This window comes from Myxocyprinus asiaticus, chromosome 36 (assembly GCF_019703515.2).
Source record: "Myxocyprinus asiaticus isolate MX2 ecotype Aquarium Trade chromosome 36, UBuf_Myxa_2, whole genome shotgun sequence".
Classification (NCBI taxonomy): Eukaryota; Metazoa; Chordata; class Actinopteri; order Cypriniformes; family Catostomidae; genus Myxocyprinus; species Myxocyprinus asiaticus.
In genome coordinates, this window is record NC_059379.1 from 37,532,744 (window position 1) to 37,555,706 (window position 22,963).

General features: G+C 40.1%; 1 protein-coding gene across 1 annotated transcript in view; it reads right to left on the bottom strand.

The window, feature by feature from the left end:
* The window catches only part of LOC127427097 (receptor tyrosine-protein kinase erbB-2-like), a 118,913-nt gene extending 102,388 nt beyond the window's left edge, over nt 1-16,525 (bottom strand). Inside the window, exon 1 of the mRNA XM_051674463.1 lies at nt 16,276-16,525. Within this exon, the coding sequence (XP_051530423.1) occupies nt 16,276-16,351 (76 nt within the window). The 5' untranslated portion in view covers nt 16,352-16,525. The remainder of the gene's footprint in view (nt 1-16,275) is intronic.
* Between the last annotated feature and the right edge of the window lie 6,438 nt (nt 16,526-22,963).

The window sequence follows — 22,963 nt, forward strand, 5'->3', positions numbered from 1 at the left end:
GCACTATTTTAATAATTCCTTTAGTATGCATGTTAGTGTTAAAATCCCCCCAAAAACGTGAAAGAATGTGGCTTACATTCGACCTGAGAGCGAGCGAGCAAGAGAGAGAGAGACTGAATATAGACTACATCAGTGCTTGTTACCTGTGCAGTGTTACCCACCACACCTTCCTCTTGGTGTGTGGCCAAACAGGAAGTAGTGTGTGTTTTCAATAATTTTTTAGCTGCCAACTTTTGTTAACTGCTGCTGCCACGGAGACTCAGCTGACAGACAACAACAATACAAACAACAGAGTGCAACCTGAACTTTAACAGCGATCAAAGTTTAACTGCTGTCTGCCAGACTGTGACCTTGACTATAATAACGGGAACAGCACCAGAAGTCAAACTTCACCAGAAGTCAAACTGAGACCAGATTTTTGAGCCAAGTTAAGTCTGAATGCTCCTTCCAGAAAAAAAAAAATGGAATCTTTGATCATTTTTGAAAAGTATGTTTAAAATTTTTCATTCTACATACGGTTCTGGATGCACATTCATAAGCACTGCCATGTTAAGATCCGTGACCAACTAAATATTACTCACTTTCTCTCAATAATCACCAGTATAAGACACTTTCACTTTTGGAATAAATTAATTATGGCTGACTGTGAATAGCGTATTTTTTACAATTACCTCAGAAACGGAGAACTACAGTTTTTGCTTGATTGCTGCATCTTTGCTGTGTCAGCATAACAAAGACAAATGTAAACATTCACTTCAGTTGTTTTAGAAATAAAAAGTTTTGGGTTCCTATTGTAGTGCCATTGTAGTAATGTGCTATGTGCAGTCAGACATGATTCATTTATCATGGCTGACTGCACATATAAGCAGTGCTTATATATAAACTGTCAAATATAAGCAGAGCTAGTAAGCTATTTAAAAAAGTAATCAACTACAAATTACTAATTCTAAAAAAAAATTAGATTATTTTACTTATTAGTTTATTGAAAAAGTAATCACATTATTCATTACTTTAAAAGTGCACTCAGTAATTCTAAATACACTTTGTCAAATTCTGCAGATATCTCCTCATAGTCTGTCTGTTCTGTGGGTGCAAAAAAAAAATCTAGTATTTGTACACAGCCCTGGCTCTGTAAATGGGACAAAACAAAGTGGATCAGACCAATCCACACAACACTACTCCAGCCAGTCAACAACAGGGGGTGGTTCTTGCGCGTGCACAGGATGGGGGGTGGGGGCAGAGCGAGAGGGAAATTAATTAGAAAAGCGATGGCAAATCTGGCTGATGCGAACTTTCTAGACGCCAAGGAGGACAAATGGCTGAGAAACAGACCAAGATAAAAAGGTCAGACGAATATAAACTAAAAAAGAAGGATTATGATAAATCGAGGGCGGAGCTTCCAAAGGAGCACTAAAGGGAGGGGTGTGTTTGTTTTGGCAGTTGAGTTCAAATATCAACAGTGTTTCTCAGGAATCGATGAGTGCATCTTTAAGTTGCTTTCTAAAACAGAGAAAAGCTTTTTTTTTCCCCACTCCAAAAAAATCAAAATAATGTGTATATTTCCATGTTAAATGTTGCATGCGAATCATACACTCAACACCACATGTTTCTGCCTTATAATGACTTGTTAGTGACTTTTAGGCTATCACAGAAATGCAAACAGACATAAACATGAATATAAGTCATGTTTTAAATAGTAAATAACTTAATTGTAAACAAGTAACTGTAATCTGATACTACGCTTTATAACTGACAACTAATTAGATTACAGTAATTTATTAATTTGTAATCAGATTACACCCAACACTGTATATACTGTAGGTGACCTGCTCCATGTAGAATAAAACAGCTTTCATCACTGATATATGATTGGATTCTTTATCAAAGTGAGTGAATTTCTTTCTTGAAAGCAATTCTTTATGTATAAAAAATGATGAATGAAAAAAAAAAAAATAGTGAGAGCAACTTTAAATGGAAACTTCTGCCATCATTCACCAAAAATTGGGGCATGTTGTTACAATAGGTCAACATGTGGTCAATGAACTGTTAGAACTTTGGTTGTGTCCTCTTTAGCACTGATTTCATATGCTGTTGCCCGAACAAGTGAAAACATTTAAATTAATAAAGCTCTTAGGGACAACAGAAACACTCAATTAAAGGGAGCATTAGGTCCACATACTGATTTTGAACCAATTTGTGAACCAAGGACATAAGCACATTAAACAATTTTGTTTTTCACCAAAAATGTGCCTAATTTAGCATAGAAAAACACTGTTATAATCTTTAATTATTATCTTCATTCAAATACACATGCAACACAGCTCAAAGAAAACATATCACTGCTTTTTCCTCCGCACACATTCTATTCTTCCTCTCTCACACACAGTCAGTGACAGAACAAACAAGAAATACTCAACCAACAGGAAGAACAGGATCTGGACCAGACCCTGCGTGTGTAGAGCATGTATTACTCTGTTCTGACACACTGCTACACACATACCAAGATAATGATGGGATGCATGCATGCATATGCCAAAGCATAACTATATGCATGCACACATTCCTAAAGAGTGGATGACCTTGCACATACTGTTCAAGAATGACCTATCACTGTTCTGCAGGTAAACACAATATAAAAAAAACAGATGGGGGGGGGGGGGTGTTCAAGGCTACCTGCTATCAGGTCCTTGAATAACAATGTGTGAGGAAGGGTAGCCAGGGGACTTTCTGGTGGCCCCCTAGGACTGTAGACTATTTTGTTTACCAAGAATGTAAACAAAAACAAATGAATTAGAACGGTCTAAACGTATTTCCAGATCCTTTCAACAAAGCCTCTTTCAAGGAAAGTCAGTCCACTCTGCGGCCATTTTTAGAATGCTCTGGGCAGTTTGGGCAGCTATTTTTGTAAACAAGCATCATGACAGTGCAGCTCCTATCTACTTGAATGAGGAAAAACCAAAATCTCCGAAACTTAGTCAAGATTACGATAAAAGAACATATTTCACAGTTAGGCTTCCTAAGCAACCAGTTGGCCTGGTTGCTAGAGTGGGTAGAGTCACGTTGGGTTACCCTCCTCGTGGTCACTACAACGTGGTTCTCGCTCTCTGTGGGGCACGTGGGGAGTTGTGTGTGGATGCTGCGGAGAATAGCATTAGCCTCCACACGCACTAGGTCTCCGCAGTAATGCGCTCAACAAGCCACGTGATAAGGATGTGCGGATTGACAGTCTCAGATGCGGAGGCAACTGAGATTTGTCCTCCACCACCGGACTCCAGAGGAGAGGCGCTCTCAGTGTTTAAATGCAGCGGTGATGAGGCTGTATTTTTTCCCCATTGATCATTGGCTGCCGTTGGCCGTTCCAATTTCTTCCATTCATTTTATGTGTCCCATCTCTGCTAAATGGTCTCTGTTTTGACAAGCAGGAAATGTTCCCAGAACAGTGACGTCACTTGACATTAGGGCTGGGCTATTTTTACGATTATTACGGTGATCACAGTGACGTGCACAACTTCAAATCATATAGATAGGCTATTTATAGGAGAATCAAACATACACTGCTCTTTTTACCATGATGATTCATATAGATCGCTAATTATTGCTTTTTTCTGTGATGTGTTTCAAGTGTACTGCATCTATAGACAACATTTGGCAAACGATCATTGAGATGAATTGTAATGATAAATTTCATATTGCTGTGCTGCTCAGCGTGAACCGCTAGAGGGCGCGTCTCTATCTGCAGGGTTTTATGAATATATACTCAAATGTTTTTTATATACAATAAGTACTTTCTAGATTAACTTGATTATTTATAGGTATTGATTTCTTCAACCCACATACAAGCAAGGTGGATCCTGAAGGCACTTGATGACGTGGCAACATGGGCAATGATGAAGTTAAAACCAAGGAAGTCAAGAAGCATGGTGATCACAAATGGGAAAGTGACCTGCAAGTTCCAATTCCAAGTCCAGGGGAAGGTTATACCATCAATTGAGGAAAACCCAATAAAATGCCTAGGGAAGTGGTATGATGCCTCTCTCAGAGACAGAAGCAGCATATCCAGGACAGAGAAACAGGCAGATGAATGGTTGAGAAAGATAGAGGGATCAGGCTTACCAGGGAAGGTTAAGGCCTGGCTCTTCCAGCATGGTCTGCTACCAAGACTCACATGGCTACTGACAGTTTACGAAGTGCCTATGACATCACTGGAAGGAGTTGAGAGGCGAGTGAACAAACACCTCCGCAGGTGGCTCGGAAATCCACCAAGTTTCACGTTAGCACGGCTATACATCAGGTCTGGTCAGTTACAGCTACCCCGATCATCAGTGGTGGAAGAGTTCAAGGTGGCAAAGTGCAGGGCTGTGATGATGTACAGAGACTCCAGCGATGAAAAGATCAGAGGTGCAGGTGTCAGGACACAAGTGGGCAGCTGACACATCAGTGGCACAGGCAGAAAGCATGCTGAAATTGAAGGACATCATTGGAAACCCGTGCATGGGGAGACAAGGACTCGGAACTACCCACTTTTAGCAATGGGGAAAGCAGACCCAAGGCAGAGAAGAGACATGATCCAAGCCGAGGTCCGACACCTGGAGGAGGAAGGGCGAAGGTCCAGGGCCGTGGAACTTGGAGTACAAGGAGCCTGGACAAAGTGGGACCTGCCAAAGCAGAAGATCACGTGGCCTGAACTTTGGAGACTGGAGCCCTTTTGCATCTCTTTCCTGCTCCGATCAGTGTACGACACTCTTCCAACACCATCAAACCTGCACAGGTGGGGAATGAGGGAGGACCCAATGTGCAAGCTATGTGGAGGGAGAGGCACATTGGCGCACATACTGTCTTAATGTACGTTATTAAATATGTAGCCTATATCACTGTGCCCGTTATATTCTCATGGCATTAAAAATAGCAGCAAGGTGCAGCAATTCGTTTGCACTGAGCTCATAGAAAATCCCAGAAAAAGACTATTTACATGCTATATTTTACTGTAGACAAACTACTGAACCACACTGTTATATTTCACTTGCAATAAAAATAGCAAAGTATTGCAATCATTTTAATTAAGTCAGAGAGCCAGTGTATTATTTTATATTCTTTTATTATGCATCATATTTTATAATATACCGGTTAGTCTTAATGTACATTATTCCACGTGTATTTATATCACAGTACCTTGTGTTATATTATCCGGCATTCCTCCAGGCATTATAAAAAGAGAATTTGTCACTCACTCACTCACTCACACACACACACACACACACACACTCACACACACACACACACACACACACACACACACACACACACACACACACACACACACACACACACCCCTTTTCTACTCCAATAGGTTAACCAAACCAGTAATGGAAGTTTGGGCTGTTTTTATGAAGGATGCTTAAACAGTGGTGTAAGAAAAATATCACACACAAGTGTTTTATGGGCAAAAACCTAAAAATTGTTTTAGTTAAAAACGTACATGTTGTAACTGTGCACTAATCATAGCAATATCTTCTGTTCTCTTCTTTTTAAAGAAAATTGAAAAGATTTCCTTAAATTGTTCTCTTGGCCATTTTTGAAAGTGCACGAAACTGAAGGCAATGCAAGTTTCCAACAGTGGCGTAAAATTCATGTGACCACTGGGAAGGAAACGTCAACACATCGTTAATCTCCGGCATACATGTTTGCCAGTGTTTTCAGAACACTAACACCTTTTCACAAAGAAGAGAAAGTTTGCGAGTTCATGGTGGCCATATTGTGCAACTAAAGCAAAACACTGGCAGAATATTTCCAAACTGTACAAGTGAAAAGAGCTCTTTGAGTGATTGCCTCTCTTGATATCTAGCAACCCCAATTATGTAGAAATTTAATTCTGATCAGCTAATCGCAGTTAATGTCTGTTATTGTCTGTTATTTAACTGACTTAGGAAAATGTCAATATTTTACTTATTGAAATGACTAGTGAATCAAGAAGCATGTTTAGTTTAAATAATACATGACACAATTGATCTAAAGGGGATGGTAAGGGGGGATGGTGGTTTTACAAAGGGGATGGCACTTAGTAGTTTTGTGAAAATGTTTAACAAAAACTCTTAGCTAGGAACTCTTAGTTACTCTGTTAATCCTGCATGTAGGTAAGTGAGGACCAGCAGATGTGTGGTGACACTTTCAGCATTGCTAAGAGCCTTCATTACAGGTCTAGAAATACTCAACAGTAAAACTTGATACAAGATGGCGCCACGGATGGCAGCCTCGGTGTGGAGCTCTCCAATTCTTTAGTTGCTTTTGTTTGTCCTGTATTTAATAATTTATTTCCAATCAGTTTTACCAGGGATGAACTGCTGAACATTCAGCAGCATATACCAGACAATCTTTTCTCGGTTTTTGACAATTCTGACGTTTTGCTGGACATTTTAGTCAGAGGCGCAGCTGTGTTGTTCAAGCGCTCTATGGCTCTACTGGTCAAGCTCCGACAGCACGGCTTTCGAACAGCGCTGCCGAGTATTCATCTAGCGAATATCCACTCTCTTCCTAATAAAACAGACGAACTACATCTCCTCACCTGTATAAACAAGGACTTTTCAAACTCTGCTTCCTTGTGCTTCACAGAAACCTGGCTGCTGATCGTTTTTCATTCCTCAAAACAATGATTGACTGACCATTTTTGACCTAATATTGACCTTAAACATGCCAGTCCATTGCATACTGTGGCAACTCAAAAACAAAGACAATGTTAAGCTTCATTTAATGAACCAAATAGCTTTCAGCTGTGTTTGAAGTGATTTTGTAGTACCAAATTAGCATGATTACTCAAGGATAAGGTGTTGGATCACTGCTGGAAATGGGGCCTGTCTAGATTTGATCAAAAATGACTTTTTTCAAATAGTGATGGTGCTGCTTTTTACATCAGTAATGTCCTGACTACATTTTGTGATCAGTTGAATGCCACTTTGATGAACTAAAGTACCAATTTCCTTCCGAAACAGCAAAATCTGTACATTATTCCAAACTTTTGGCCGTCAGTGTGTATTTAAATCAACTTTACAGTTGAAGTCACAAGTTGATATACACTTAGGTTGAAGCAGTGTTGTAGTCAAGACCACCTAAACCGAGACCAAGTCAAGACCAAGACCAGAGTGTATCGAGACTGAGACGAGACCAAGATTTTGAGGGGTTGAGACCAAGTGAAGACCAAGACCAAGGCAGGGTGAGACCAAGTCAAGACCAAGACCAGACCAGTGTGAGTCCCACACTGCATGACACACGATAAAATGTGGAACATGCAAACCATAGGCACACCCACAGAAAACAAATTAAGATTCCTCTTCATTCACCTCTTTTATTGCCATATATATATTATATATTAGTTGAAGTCAGAAGTTTCCATACACCATAGCCAAATAAATTTAAACTCAGTTTTTCACAATTCCTGACACTTAATTGTAGAAAACATTCCCTGTCTTAGGTCAGTTAGGATCACTACTTTATTTTAAGAATGTATAATGTCAGAATAATAGTAGAGAGAATTATTTATTTCAGCTTTTATTTCTTTCATCACATTCCCATCGGGTCAGAAGTTTACATACACTTTGTTAGTATTTGGTAGAATTACTTTTATATTGTTTAACTTGTGTCAAACGTTTTGAGTAGCCTTCCACAAGCTTCTCACAATGAGTTGCTGGAATTTTGGTCCATTCCTCTAGACAGAACTGGTGTAACCGAGTCAGGTTTGTAGGCCTCCTTGCTCGCACATGCTTTTTCAGTTCTGCCCACACATTTCCAATCAGATTGAGGTCAGGGCTTTGTGATGGCTACTCCAATACCTTTACTTTGTTGTCCTTAAGCCATTTTGCCACAACTTTGGAGGTATGCTTCGGGTTGTTCTGGGTTTGATTTGCACTTTTCGCACCAAACTACGTTCATCTCTAGGAGACAGAATGAGTCTCTTTCCTGAGTGGTATGATGGCTGCGTGGTCTCATGGTGTTTATACTTGCATACTATTGTTTGTACAGATGAACGTGGTACATTCAGTCATTTGGAAATTGCTCCCAAGGATGAACCAGACTTGGAGATCCACAATTTTTTTTTCTGAGGTCTTGGCTGATTTCTTTTGATTTTCCCATGATGTCAAGCAAAGAGACATGGAGTTTGAAGGTAGGTCTTAAAATACATCCACAGGTACACCTCCAATTCAGTACACCTCCTATCAGAAGATAATTGTCTAATTGTCTAAAGGCATGACATCATTTTCTGGAATTTTCCAAGATGCTTAAAGGCACAGTTAACTGAGTGCGTACAGACTTCTGACCCACTGGAATTGTGATATAGTCAAATAAAAGTGAAACAATCTGTCTGTAAACAATTGTTGAAAAAATTACTCGTGTCATACACAAAGTAGATGTCCTAAATGACTTGCCAAAACTATAGTTTCTAATATTATATCTGTGGAGTGGTTAAAAAATTAGTTAATGACTTCAACCTAAGTGTATGTAAACTTCTGACTTCAACTGATAGATATATATATCTATATATATCTATATCTATCATATACATATATACATATTATATATACATATATATATATATATATATATATATATATATATATATATATATATATATACATACACATTATATATATTATACACACACACACACATTTGTGCTCAAAAGATTGCATACCCTGGCAGAAATTGTGACATTTTGGCATTGATTTTGAAAATATGACTGATCATGCAAAAAAAACTTTTATTCTTTTATTCTTTTTTTAGTCTTTTATTTAAGGATAGTGATCATATGAAGCCATTTATTATCACATAGTTGTTTGGCTCCTTTTTAAAACATAATAACAGAAACCACCCAAATGGCCCTGATCAAAAGTTTACATACCCTTGAATGTTTGGCCTTGTTACAGACACACAAGGTGACACACACAGGTTTAAATGGCAATTAAAGGTTATTTTCCCACACCTGTGGCTTTTTTAAATTGCAATTAGTGTCTGTGTATAAATAGTCAGAGTCAGTACTGTTCAATCACTTAAGAAGTGGAAAATTTGGGGATCTCTTGATACCAAGCCAAGGTCAGGTAGACCAAGAAAGATTTCAGCCACAACTGCCAGAAGAATTGTTCGGGATACAAAGAAAAACCCACATGTAACCTCAGGAGAAATACAGGCTGCTCTGGAAAAAGACGGTGTGGTTGTTTCAAGGAGCACAATACTTGTTGACCCCTCTCCAAACATAGCGCTTATGGTTGTGACCATAAAGCTCTATTTTGGTCTCGTCACTCCAAATTACAGTGTGCCAGAAGCTGTGAGGCGTGTCAAGGTGTTGTTGGGCATATTGTAACCGGGCTTTTTTGTGGCATTGGCGCAGTAAAGGCTTCTTTCTGGCAACTCGACCATGCAGCTCATTTTTGTTCAAGTATCGTCGTATTGTGCTCCTTGAAACAACCACACAGTCTTTTTCCAGAGCAGCCTGTATTTCTCCTGAGGTTACCTGTGGGTTTTTCTTTGTATACCGAACAATTCTTCCGGCAGTTGTGGCTGAAATCTTTCTTGGTCTACCTGACCTTGGCTTGGTATCAAGAGATCCCTGAATTTTCCACTTCTTAAGTGATTGAACAGTACTGACTCATTGACTATTTATACACAGACACGAAATGCAATTTAAAAAAGCCACAGGTGTGGGAAATTAAACTTGAATTGCCATTTAAACCGGTGTGTGTCACCTTGTGTGTCTGTAACAAGGCCAAACATTCAAGGGTATGTCAACTTTTGATCAGGGCCATTTGGGTGATTTCTGTTATCATTATGATTTAAAAAGGAGCCAAACAACTATGTGATGATAAATGGCTTCATATGATCACTATCCTTAAATAAAAGACAGTTTTTTTTTTTTTGTTTTTTTTTTTGCATGATCAGTCATATTTTCACAATTTCTGCCAGGGTATGCAAACTCTTGAGCACAACTGTATGTGTGTGTATGTGTGTGTTTATATATATATATATATTATACATACGTGTGTGTGTGTGTGTGTGTGTGTGTGTGTGTCAGTGTACCATGAGAAATGTCTTGATAAAATAATCAAAACAGTAAAATTGTGCATGCATCACATCAGGTTTTCTGGCTGACTCTTCCCCTAGAATCCATCATTAAGTACAAAATATATCAAACAATTATTCAATGCTTAAGTCTTCACTTTTCTCTGTCTTTTCTTAAACAATATAATAATTTTTTTGTTGTTTTTGAACCAACAACAAGCCTTGTATAAATGTGTGCAATTTGTTAACCACATAGCTAAATCTAGAAAATAGAACAAAGAATGCCAAACATAAGCATAGCAGCCTATTTAAAATGTAAATTTTTCATATAAGTGGAGGTGCATTACTCGGTCTCCACTCTCTGCTGTCACATCTCTAGCTCTCACACCTAAGTGAGGGAGCTTAACCGTGGCGTGTAGCATTTATGTCGAAGCTGACATTAGCTAACGTTGATGTAATGTAACTTTATATACCTTAGCTACATAGCTTTATGTGGCCTGTCTCGTCATTGTTTATCACAAGCAAAAACGTAACTTGGGAACAACAATGTCACTACATGCCCTGTCCCCTCAATCTCTCACAACGTTAACACTGTATTAGCTTCATCCCTCAATATATGTTAACTAAATTAGGTAGCTTGCGCACCTAGCTAGGTGGCAAATAGCTGGCAAGCAACTGAAACTAGCGCCCTAAAAAAAACAGCAAATACATAGGTAGCTAATATGTATAGCTAATACTCGTTAAATCTCTTTGGGTGAGGGGTGAAGATGAGTTTAGGTACAGATGCTGCATTCCATTCAAGTCGGATGTGGGATTTTCCACTTGATATCTCTGACTAAAGGCATTCCAATGCCAGATGCTCAGAAGATGACGTTAAAAGGAAACAAAACTGCAATGCTCCCGTTAGTTTAGCAGGTGTTTGGCTGTCACCAGAGATGTCTCCCATCAACCCAATTCATAAACAATCTGCAACACTAGCATTTGTGCTACAGGAGTACGATTATCAAAAGAGAGTATAATTTACCATGATTTGAACACCTACTACTCTGCTAACATTTGTTAAACAAGCTTTAATATCCTGTAAATGTAGGAACTTTTGACTAATTTATCGATATTAAAGTGAATGTTTATCACTTATTTTGTACATCTTCCTGGGTGCCGACAAGATTGTGACGTCACGCACCTGCATCTAGGTGAAATCGGAGTTAAAAAATTTCGCACTACTTTCCAAGTTGTAATTACGATTTCAAGTGGTGTTCCATTGCACTTTTTCCAGTAGGAAGTTGGGAAATCTGACTTTCCGAGTTGAATGGAATGCAGCAAGAGGCAGATTGCTAACGTTAGCTAGCTAGCTTTGTTAGCATCACTTACAATTAGCTTATCTTTCCTTATGCTCCCTTTCTAAGTGCCAATAAAAGTTTGATGTGGTCCCAGCCATCTCGGTAAGCATTGCACTGCAGAATGTACATACTGCTGTGTGTTTTCTTTTGGATGCTTTTTTGCAGATGAACTCTTTGTGGTTTAGGTCAGTGTTTCCCAACCTTTTTTTCTGCCACGGCACACTTTTTACGATTAAAAAAACCCCATGGCACACCACTATCCCACATAACCATCATCGATAGTTTTCCTTTTCAAGAACTTGTCCATGTTTTCTGTCTGTCTTTGTAGCGTGAACTCGTAATGTTTGAAATTCGGCTATGCAAAAAACGCAAGTAACATAGGTATGCTGTATAATGAGGTCACAGATGCCAAGAGCTAATTAGATAATGAAAAACCAACAAATGTGTCTTTTCCAATTTGTAGATTTGTTCTTGCAAATTAATTCTTGCAACAGCACAGCAAATTTTGTATTTCTTTATGTATTTACTGTATTTTCCATAAATAAAGTCGCACCTGACTATAAGTCACACCAAGTCAAAATCGCGTTGTTGATAGAGAGAAAAAAAACACATAAGTCGCACTGACAGAGGTTGGATATGGCAGGCACTAGGACCCGGGAGCAGCCGCCCGGCCTCCATTCACCGGTTCAGATGTCAAACGCACTCCGTGAAGATTACAGTACTTCAGAATCTGTAAATAGTATCATGGTGTATATGGACTTGTTTAAAACAGGAGAATTTGCTTTTAGTAAGTGTATGTAACAGTTTCTCATATTCTTTTTATGTTTCATCAGAGAAATGGGCAAGTAAGCCACATCTGTTCATAACATCTGTAACTCCATACTGTGCACAAATATACAGCTTTTAGTAAAACAATACACCTGTTGTATTCTATTCATTTATTCGGTTTGATTCCTTAATGTTTTTACTACAAGTGTGATGAAGCATCATTTTGTGGGCATGTGAGGAGTTACTTTTGACAGCAGACTAGAGTTTGTTAGAACAATCATGTTATGATGGACAAAATATTTAAACTGGTTGCATAAAATACTTTGCAATGGAAAATATACTGAACTGGCAACTTAAACTCTTCTACCATCTCTATGCCTTCAATAAAATAACAGAGAAAACTGTGTAATATATATATATATATATATATTAAAAATTATATATTTTGAGGAATTTGATAATTTTCCACGGCACAATAGTGGGCAAAGTGGTTGGGAAACACTGGTTTAGGTAGCCAAATTGATTTACAGAAGATTTGGCTGACATCTCTCAGACAGCCACAGTTTCTTCTCCAGTCTCCCGCATTCATTTTCTTGGAGTGTTTGTGAAGGGGGGTGGGGAGGGGTGACAGCCGTTAACAGTAACAAAAATTTCTAATTAGAAATGAGTCAAGTTATTGCTTGCATTCGAAGCAGGAAGTTTTACATCCAATCACAGTAATGATGTTAACAAATAAATCAGACAATGCACAGGCAATTTAGTGATATCCCTGCAGTTGTGGTCTTGACCGGTCTTGAAATAAAATCCCAAGTCCTCTTTGTCTGAGATTGAGACAAGACCGAGTGAAAAAGCGGTTGATTCAGAGACGAGAACGAGACCTTCAAAAAGTCAACCAAGACCGATCTCGAGTACTACAACACTGGGTTGAAGTCATTAAGACTAATTTTTTAACCACTCCACAGATTTCATATTAGCAAACTATAGTTTTGGCAAGTCATTTAGGACATCTACTTTGTGCATGAGATGAGTAATTTTTCCATCAGTTGTTTACAGACAGACTGTTTCACTTTTAATTGACTATATCACAATTCCAGTGGGTCAGAAGTTTACATACACTAAGTTAACTGTGCCTTTAAGCAGCTTGGAAAATTCAAGAAAATGATGTCAACCTTTAGACAACTAGATTCTGATAGGTGGTGTACTGAATTGGAGGTGTACCTGTGGATATATTTTAAGGCCTACCTTCAAACTCAGTGCCTCTTTGCTTGACATCATGGGAAAATCAAAAGAAATCAGCCAAGACCTCAGAAAAAAAAATTGTGGACCTCCACAAGTCTGGTTCATCCTTGGGATCAATTTCCAAACACCTGTAGGTACCACGTTCATCTGTTTAAACAATAGTATGCAAGTATAAACACCATGGGACCACGCAGCCATCATACCTCATTCTGACGCATTCTGTCTCCTAGAGATGAACGTAGTTTGGTGTGAAAAGTGCAAATCAATCCCAGAACAGCAGTATCGGACCTTGTGAAGATGCTTGAGGAAACAGGTAGACAAGTATCTATATCCACGAGTCCTATATCTACATAACCTGAAAGGCTGCTCAGCAAGGAAGAAGCCACTGCTCCAAAACTGCCATAAAAAAAAAAAAAAAAGCCAGATTACAGTTTGCAAGTGCACATGGGGACAAGGATCTTACTTTTTGGAGAAATGTCCTCTGGTCTGATGAAACAAAAATTGAACTGTTTGCCATAATGAACATCGTTATGTTTGGAGGAAAAAGGGTGAGGCTTGCAAGCCGAAGAACACCATCCCAACCGTGAAGCATGGGGGTGGCAGCATCATGTCGTGGAAGTGCTTTGCTGCAGGAGGGACTGGTGCACTTCACAAAATAGATGGCATCATGAGGAAGGAAAATTATGTGGATATATTGAAGCAACATCTCAAGACATCAGCCAGGAAGTTAAAGCTCGGTCGCAAATGGGTCTTCCAAATGGACAATGACCCCAAGTATACCTCCAAAGTTTTGGCAAAGTGGCTTAAAGACAACAAAGTCAAGATATTGGAGTGGCCATCACAAATCCCTGACCTCAATCCGATAGAAAATTTGTGGGCAGAACTGAAAAAGCGTGTGCGAGCAAGAAGGCCTACAAACCTGACTCAGTTACACCAGTTCTGTCTGGAGGAATGGACCAAGATTCAAGCAACTTATTGTGAGAAACTTGTGGAAGGCTACCCAAAATGTTTGACCCAAGTTAAACAATTTAAAGGCAATGCTACCAAATACTAACAAAGTGTATGTAAACTTCTGACCCACTGGGAATGTGAAGAAAGAAATAAAAGCTGAAATAAAACACTCTCTCAAATTATTATTCGGACATTTCACATTCTTAAAATAAAGTAGTGATCCTAACTGACCTAAAACAGGGAATGTTTTCTACGATTACATGTCAGGAATTGTGAAAAACTGAGTTTAAATGAATTTGGCTACGGTGTATGTAAATTTCTGACTTCAACTGTATATACAGTATACTGTATATCTATTGTATTATTGTGTATTTCTATATATATTTTCTATTCGCTTTTTATTCTTTTATTATTATTATTATTATTATTATTATTATCTCTGTATTGTTGTTGTATTGTTTGTGTGCTGGAAGCTTCTGTCACCAAGACAAATTCCTTGTTTGTGTAAGCATACTTGGCAATAAAGCTCATTCTGATTCTGATCTATGGCATAAATGCATAAGGCATATCACTTCCGCAACAGTTGATAACAAGCGAAGGAATGAACTGGATCTTACGGTTTAGTAACAAAAGGCAATACTTTCTTAAGTCAAGTCTTGTATCAGAAGGGTCAGCAGCCTCTACATATGACTAAAATTGCATATGACTAATGCGCAGTGCAGAACTCTGAAGTTTCAATTTAGAAAACAAACAAACACTCAACTGCACATGCACTCTGGTGCATGCAACAGCATTTGTTTGTTTCTTGTGTAATCAGAAAACCTGAAATAGTTACACAGAACTCTTAAACGACCTTTGGAATAACTTGTATTATGTGGGTGGGAAGGAGTGCATAATTTCCAAAGAATTAATCATTTCATTAATTCAACTGATCTCCAAGTACACTATGTGCACAAAAAACAGGGAAATCAATGTGTACAAAAAAATGTGTGTTGGGTGGGGGAATGTGTTATGAAGAGCATGAAGGGATGCAGCCATTTATTTTTATGTTTGGGATTATACATGCCACAGTTTTAAATCCTAGTGTATTCTTAAAGGATCCTTTGCACTTTGTTTTTTGTTTTTTAATAACTGAATAATCTGGGGGTGGGGGGAATCAGGTCATTGACCTATTATTATTATTATTATTATTATTATTGGGAGCTCTGTATATGCACCAAACACTACAGTAAAAACCTAAGTATTTTTGATGGTTCGCATGATGATGCCATTAAAATCTATTGGTCTATCTTTAAAGCCGGAAAACTGCTATATTGATGAATATTTGTTTTTTAATAAGACAATTTAAGTAATTTTGTCAAACTCTTGAACCCTCGGACTGTCATGTTTAAGCCCTATTGTCAGACAGAAGTTGCAAATCAAGTTTGTGACATACTTCGCCTACGACTAATGCACCAACAATGTGGGGGAAACGTCGGGAATTTTCTTAATTTACCGACGTTTTTGAAGAGTACAAATTAAATTAGAACATAGTTGAAGGGAAAATGTTATTTAACTGTATTAGCTGTGACTGATAAATCTCCAAATCTCACATCTCGTATACACTGCAAGCGAGCGAGGCGACAAACTAAGCTCCTATTTAAAAAAAGACAACGGGCTCAAATAATCACCCGAAACTGTGCAGTGGGCTCGCGCAGAGGTCGCGTCGCACTGTGAAAAATGGGGTGTAAACCGTGTCCGTTTCTCCAAAGGAATGCGTTTTAACCGTGACAATACAGTCCTGCTGTTGTTGTTTTGTTTTAATTTTCGTGTTACACTGTCTTGATGCTCAGTAATTTTAACTGAATGCCATAAAATATTGTTAAACTGAAAAATAAAGGCCTTATAATAATACTGAAAACGCGTGAGAGTTCGGGAATGCTTCCAGAAGACCCACCTTCTCTGGCTGTAGCGCCTGTTATGCCCAACAGCAGCAGAACCCAGAGGAGACCAAAACTTCTCTCCGCCTCCATCGATTAGTCCTCCATTAATCCATAGTCTTTCAGTATTTTAGTCCAGATCCCTTACGCGTTTAATAGATCTTTCGTGTTTCGTTACTTTGAGATTAATATGCCTGTTTTTGTCTCTTTGTTATTTCCCGAATACCAACAACTTCCTGGCAGGAAAGCGTGCGCCAGGCTCTCAAGTGTGAGTGTTCGGCATAATATGCGCGCTCCCGTGGAGGAGTGGCAGTCCAGATTGACTTCAGCAGTCCATCAACTCTACTGCCACATGCGTGCAGCCTAGTCATGGAGTATAGATCCATTTTAAAGTTGTTTCCTCAAAACGTACTATAAACGACTTTAAAGTTCTTATATTTTTGTTTGTTCAACTTCGGGCACTTTTAGTGGACTTCTAAAAGGAGTCTTGTGAAAGAAGGAAAAAAAAAAAAAAAAAAGTCGTCTACTAACAATGTCAAACAGTGCATCTACATGCACCACATGAGATTTGACATTTTTTTTTCCTGAAAGCCATGAAACTTCCCTCCACAGTGTCATTTCCACCACATCTCATTTGGTGAAAATGGCGACGAAAACGACTTTTATTATTTTTTATTTTTACGCTTTTTTTTTTAAATTATTTTGATTAAATGATGGACTTCCATGTCTTGCTGAGACTAATCTGATAGCTAACGTTTTATATATCATAAATACACACAATTAAATAATATTTTCACGCTTATAATATTTACGCCCAATAAAAATATTCTGCTCACAAGTGATATTTAGCCTAACTTACATTTTCTTTGTTTTCTTAGAACATCGCTTGTCTCATATATTTTTTTTTTTCTCAAGCATGCTCTTCATTGAAACTTTTGTAGACTTGGTTAGCAAGTACACTAACTTAATAAATAAATAAATAAATAAAAAATTAGGGGCACTTGGGCAGAATATGTTTGGTGTGGTGGAAATGACACCACAAAAAACTCACTAAAATAAGCCTTGTGCAATAGACAGAATACTATTCTGAGTAATTTGTGGTTGGATTGACATCTTTAGGTGAAACGGACTTGGAGTTTAATGGATTTAAAGGGACCAAATATACTATATAAAAACTACCAAAGAAAAACTCCCAAAAATAAGTATTGTGCAATAGACAGAATACTATTCTGAGTAATTTACAGTTGATATGACATCTTTAGGTCAAATGGTCTTGGAGTTTAATGGATTTAAAGGGACCAAATATTCTATATCAGAATCAGAATAAGCTTTATTGCCAAATATGCTTACACATACAAGGAATTTGTCTTGGTGACAGGAGCTTCCAGTACACAATACAAAACAGCAACAAGACTTTTAAAAGAATATTTAAAAATTGAATAAAAAATAAATAAATATTGAAAAGAAAATAAAGTATATATAGAATACAAAAAATAGACAAATATATATATATATACACACATATACATATACATATACATACACATACGTAGTGCAAATCTAAATACAAATCAGTTATATACAGTGCAAGGGAATGTAATGGCTGAAGAGGTTGGATGTGTTGTGCCCATCCACACTTGAACTCAAGATGGCACCGAGTACGGCTGCTGCGTTGTGAGCTCCAACACAACATGGTAGTGTTTTGTTTGTTTTGTTCACAATTCTTATGTTTTTTTGTCTTGAATGTTGTCTGCCTTATTGTCTACGACAGACAAACACATTTGGACATTGGTTCAGCAATTTCACACTGTAAACTGGACTTCAGATTCCTCAATGCCGACCTGTTTACAAACACGCTGTTTACAAACACGCAAGCGGAGCCCTTTATCTGGGCTGCACGGCCGCAGAAACGCAGGAGGAAAAGGGGGAAACAGAGCCGGCGTTCTCATCAGAGTAAGACGGCACGCAAATCGACCCCCGCTACCCACTATTCTACTGGCAAATGTTCAGTCTCTGGATAACAAGCTCTGCGAGCTGAGAGCACGGATCTCTTTCCAACGAGAGACGAGGGACTGCTGCATTATCTGCCTAACAGAAACTTGGATGTCTGCGGAGATTCCAGACTCAGCCATTGAACCCGCGGGGTTCTCCGTGCACCGAGTGGACAGAGCAAAAGACCTCTCGGGTAAAAGCAGAGGTGGTGGTGTATGTTTTATGATCAACAAATCCTGGTGTGATCAGAGGAACGTACATTCTGTCAAGTCTTTCTGCTCTCCTGATCTGGAATTTCTCATGCTTCTGTGTCGACCATTCTGGCTACCGAGGGAATTCACAGCGGTCATTATCACAGCTGTGTACATCCCCCCACAAGCCGACACAGACCGGGCACTCAAGGAACTGTATGGGAGTATAAGTGAGCAGGAAACCACGCACCCTGAGGCTGCGTTCATTGTGACCGGGGACTTTAATAAAGCCAGTTTCAAATCAGTCGCACCAAAATACCACCAGCACATTAGTTTCAACACACAAGGGGACCGGGTTTTGGACCATTGCTACTCTCCCTTCCGGGATGGCTACAAATCCCTCCCCTGCCCACCATTTGGCAAATCAGACCACTCTTCCATTCTGCTTCTGCCCGCTTACAGGCAGAAACTAAAACAGGAAGCACCCACCCTCAGAACGATCCAGTGCTGGTCGGACCAATCAGACTCTATACTACAGGACTGTTTTGATCACACGGACTGGGAGATGTTCCGGTCCGCCTCTGATGACGACATCAAGCTTTACGCTGATAGCGTGTTTCATCAAAAAGTGCGTGGAGGACGTAGTTCCGACCAGAACAACACGGATCTATCCGAACCGGAATAATGTTCGCGCGGCACTTAATGTGCGGACCTCCACTTTCAATTCCGGGAACGCGGAGGAGCATAAACAAGCCAGTTATGCCCTCCGAAAGAACAGCAAAACGCCAGTACAGGAACAAGATTGAAGGACAGTTTAACACCACCAACTCTAGAAGCATGTGGCAGGGAATTAACATCACAGACTTTAAAGGGAATAAAAACTCCACCATGAACACCGCTGCCTCTCTCCCAGATGAGCTAAATACTTTTTTATGCTCGTTTTGAGGGAAATAACACCGCCCTCGCGGAGAGAGCTCTCGCGGCCGAAGCTACAGAGGTTAGTTCACTCTCCGTCTCTGTAGCGGATGTAACCCGATCCTTCTGACGGGTGAATATCCGCAAAGCCGTGGGCCCAGACGGCATTCCGGGCTGCGTCATCAGAGCGTGCGCGAACCAGCTAGCTGGTGTTTTTACAGACATTTTCAACCTTTCCCTCTCTTTGTCTGTAGTCCCCACATGCTTTAAAACATCCACCATTGTGCCTGTTACAAAGCAATCAAAAATAACTTGCTTAAATGACTGGCATCCTGTTGCACTGACCCCCATCATCAGCAAATGCTTTGAGAGACTAATCAGAGATTACATCTGCTCTATGCTGCCTCTCTCTCTAGACCCATTGCAGTTTGCTTACCACAACAACCGCTCCACTGATGATGCCATTGCATCTACACTACACACTGCTCTCTCCCACCTGGAAAAAAAGAACACTTATGTGAGAATGCTGTTTGTAGACTACAGCTCAGCATTCAACACCATAGTGCCCTCCAAGCTAGATGAGAAACTCTGGGCTCTGGGTTTAAACAGCTCGCTCTGCAGCTGGATCCTGGACTTCCTGTCAAGCAGACACCAGGTGGTTAGAATAGGCAGCAACATCTCCTCATCACTGACCCTCAACACTGGAGCCCCACAGGGCTGTGTTCTCAGCCCACTCTTGTATTCCTTGTACACACATGACTGTGTGGCAACACATAGCTCCAATGCCATCATTAAATTTGCTGATGACACGACGGTGGTAGGTCTGATCACTGACAATGATGAAACAGCCTACAGAGAGGAGGTGCACACTCTGACACACTGGTGTCAGGAGCACAACCTCTCCCTCAACGTCAGTAAGACAAAGGAGCTTGTGGTGGACTTCAGAAGAAAAGACAGAGAACACAGTCACATCACCATTAATGGAGCACCAGTGGAGAGAGTCAGCAGCTTCAAGTTCCTGGGTGTCCACATCACTGAGGAACTCACATGGTCCGTCCACACTGAAGTCGTTGTGAAGAAGGCTCATCAGTGCCTTTTCTTCCTGAGAGGGCTGAGGAAGTTTGGAATGAACTGCCACATCCTCACACGGTTCTACACCAGCACTGTAGAGAGCATCCTGACTGGCTGCATCACTGCCTGGTACAGCAATAGCACCGCCCACAACCGCAAACCCCTGCAAAGGGTGGTGCGAACTGCCAGACACATCATCGGAGGTGAGCTTCCCTCCCTCCAGGAAATATATACAAGGCGGTGTGTGAAAAAAGCTCGGAGGATCATCAGAGACTCCAGCCACCCGAGCCATGTGCTGTTCTCACCGCTACCATCAGGCAGGCAGTATCGCAGCATCAGGACCCGCACCAGCCGACTCCATGATAGCTTCTTCCCCCAAGCAATCAGACTTTTGAACTCTTGATCTCCCACGATCAAAATATATCAGCACTGTACTTTATTACTCTTACTCTTATATCTCACACCGGAGTGTCATAAATGATATTATTATTCTCTCTTAACAACTTACTATCAACCGACAGCCTGAATGTCAATACAATACAATACAACCTACTGTACATTCTATATATACTACTATATATACTTTTTTTTTTTTATTGAATAATGTGTATCTATATTTTGTGTGTTGTATACTGTACAATGTATGTTGTTATTATTTGTATATTGTTGTGTGTAATTATGTGTATATTAGACTTGAAATTGTGCTGTGTTAATTTGATGTTATTGTAAATTGGTATATGTCTCATCACTGTCACGACTGCTATGTTGATCGGAACTGCACCCAAAAATTTCACACACCATTGCACTTGTGTATATGGCTGTGTGACAATAAAAGTGATTTGATTTGTTGGATAATATAAAAGGACTAAGCTGTATATTGCACATTAATTATTGCTTAATGGGGCAGTTTACTGTAACTGTTCATGAGATGGATAGCCTAAGGGAAAAACTGTTCCTGTGACTGACGGTTCTTGTGCTCGGAGCTCTGAAGCGTCAGCCAGAAGGCAACAGTTCAAAAAGGTAGTGGGCAGGGTGAGTGGGGTCCAGAGTGATTTTTCCAGCCTTTTTCCTCACTCTGGAAGTGTATAGTTCTTGAAGGGAGGGCAGGGGGCAACCAATAATCCTCTCAGCAGTCCGAACTGTCCTTTTGTAGTCTTCTGATGTCCAATTTCGTAGCTGAACCAAACCAGACAGATATTGAAGTGCAGAGGTCAGACTCAATGACTGCTGAGTAAAACTGTATCAGCAGTGCCTGTGGCAGGTTGAACTTCCTCAACTGGCGAAGAAAATACAACCTCTGCTGGGCCTTTTTCACAATGGAGTCAATGTGGGTCACCCACTTCAGGTCCTGTGAGATGGTAGTGCCCAGGAACTTGAATGACTCCACTGCTGCCACAGTGCTGTTTAGAATGGTGAGGGGGGACAGTGTTGGGGTGTTCCTCCTAAAGTCCACAATCATCTCCACCGTTGAGCGTGTTCAGCTCAAGGTTGTTTTGACTGCACCAGACAGCCAGCTATTTAACCTCCCTTCTGTATGCAGACTCATCGTCATCTCGGATGATGCCGATGACGGTGGTATTGTCTGCAAACTTCAGGAGCTTGACAGAGGGGTCCTTGGCAATGCAGTCGTTGGTGTAGAGGGAGAAAGCTGGTAATCCACTGACAGATAGACATGGGAACAGAGAGTTGGTGTAATTTAGTCTGGAGAATAGCTGGGATGATGGTGTTGAAAGCCAAAGTGAAGTCCACAAAAAAGATCCTTGCATATGTCCCTGGTCTGTCAAGATGTTGCAGAACATGATGCAATCCCATGTTGACTGCATCATTCACAGACCTGTTTGATCGATAAGCAAATTGAAGGGGATCTAGAAAGGGTCCAGTGATGGCCTTCAGGTGGGCCATCACCAGTCTCTCAAATGACTTCATGACCACAGACATCAGGGCGACAGGTCTGTAGTAATTAAGTCCTGTGGTTTTTTTTTCTTTGGGACAGGAATGATGATTGAGCATTTGAAGCAGCAGGGAACTTCACACTGCTCCAGTGATCTATTGAAAATCAGTGTGAAGATGGGGGCCAGCTTGTTAGCACAGGATTTAAGACATGCAGGTGAAACGCTGTCTGGGCCTTGTGCTTTCCTTATCTTTTGTTTTCGAAAGACACGGCACACGTCATCTTCACAGATCTTATGTGCAGGTTGCGTAGTAGGAGGGGGTTGCAGGAGGTGTTGGTGTTTGTGTGAAGTAAAGGTCAGAGCATGTGTGGGATGTGAGAGTGGGCCTTTCAAATCTAGAGTAGAACACGTTCAGGTCATCAGCCAGTTGTTGGTCCACCACAGGGTTGGGGGTAGGAGTCCTGTAATTCGTAAGTTGTTTCATGCCACTCTACACTGATGCAGGGTTGTTAGCTGAAAACTTGTTTTTCAGCTTCTCAGAGTATCTTCTTTTAGCCAATCTGATTTCCTTATTCAGTGTGTTCCTGGCCTGATTGTACAAGACTTTATCCCCACCTCTGTAAACATCCTCTTTGGCCTGACGA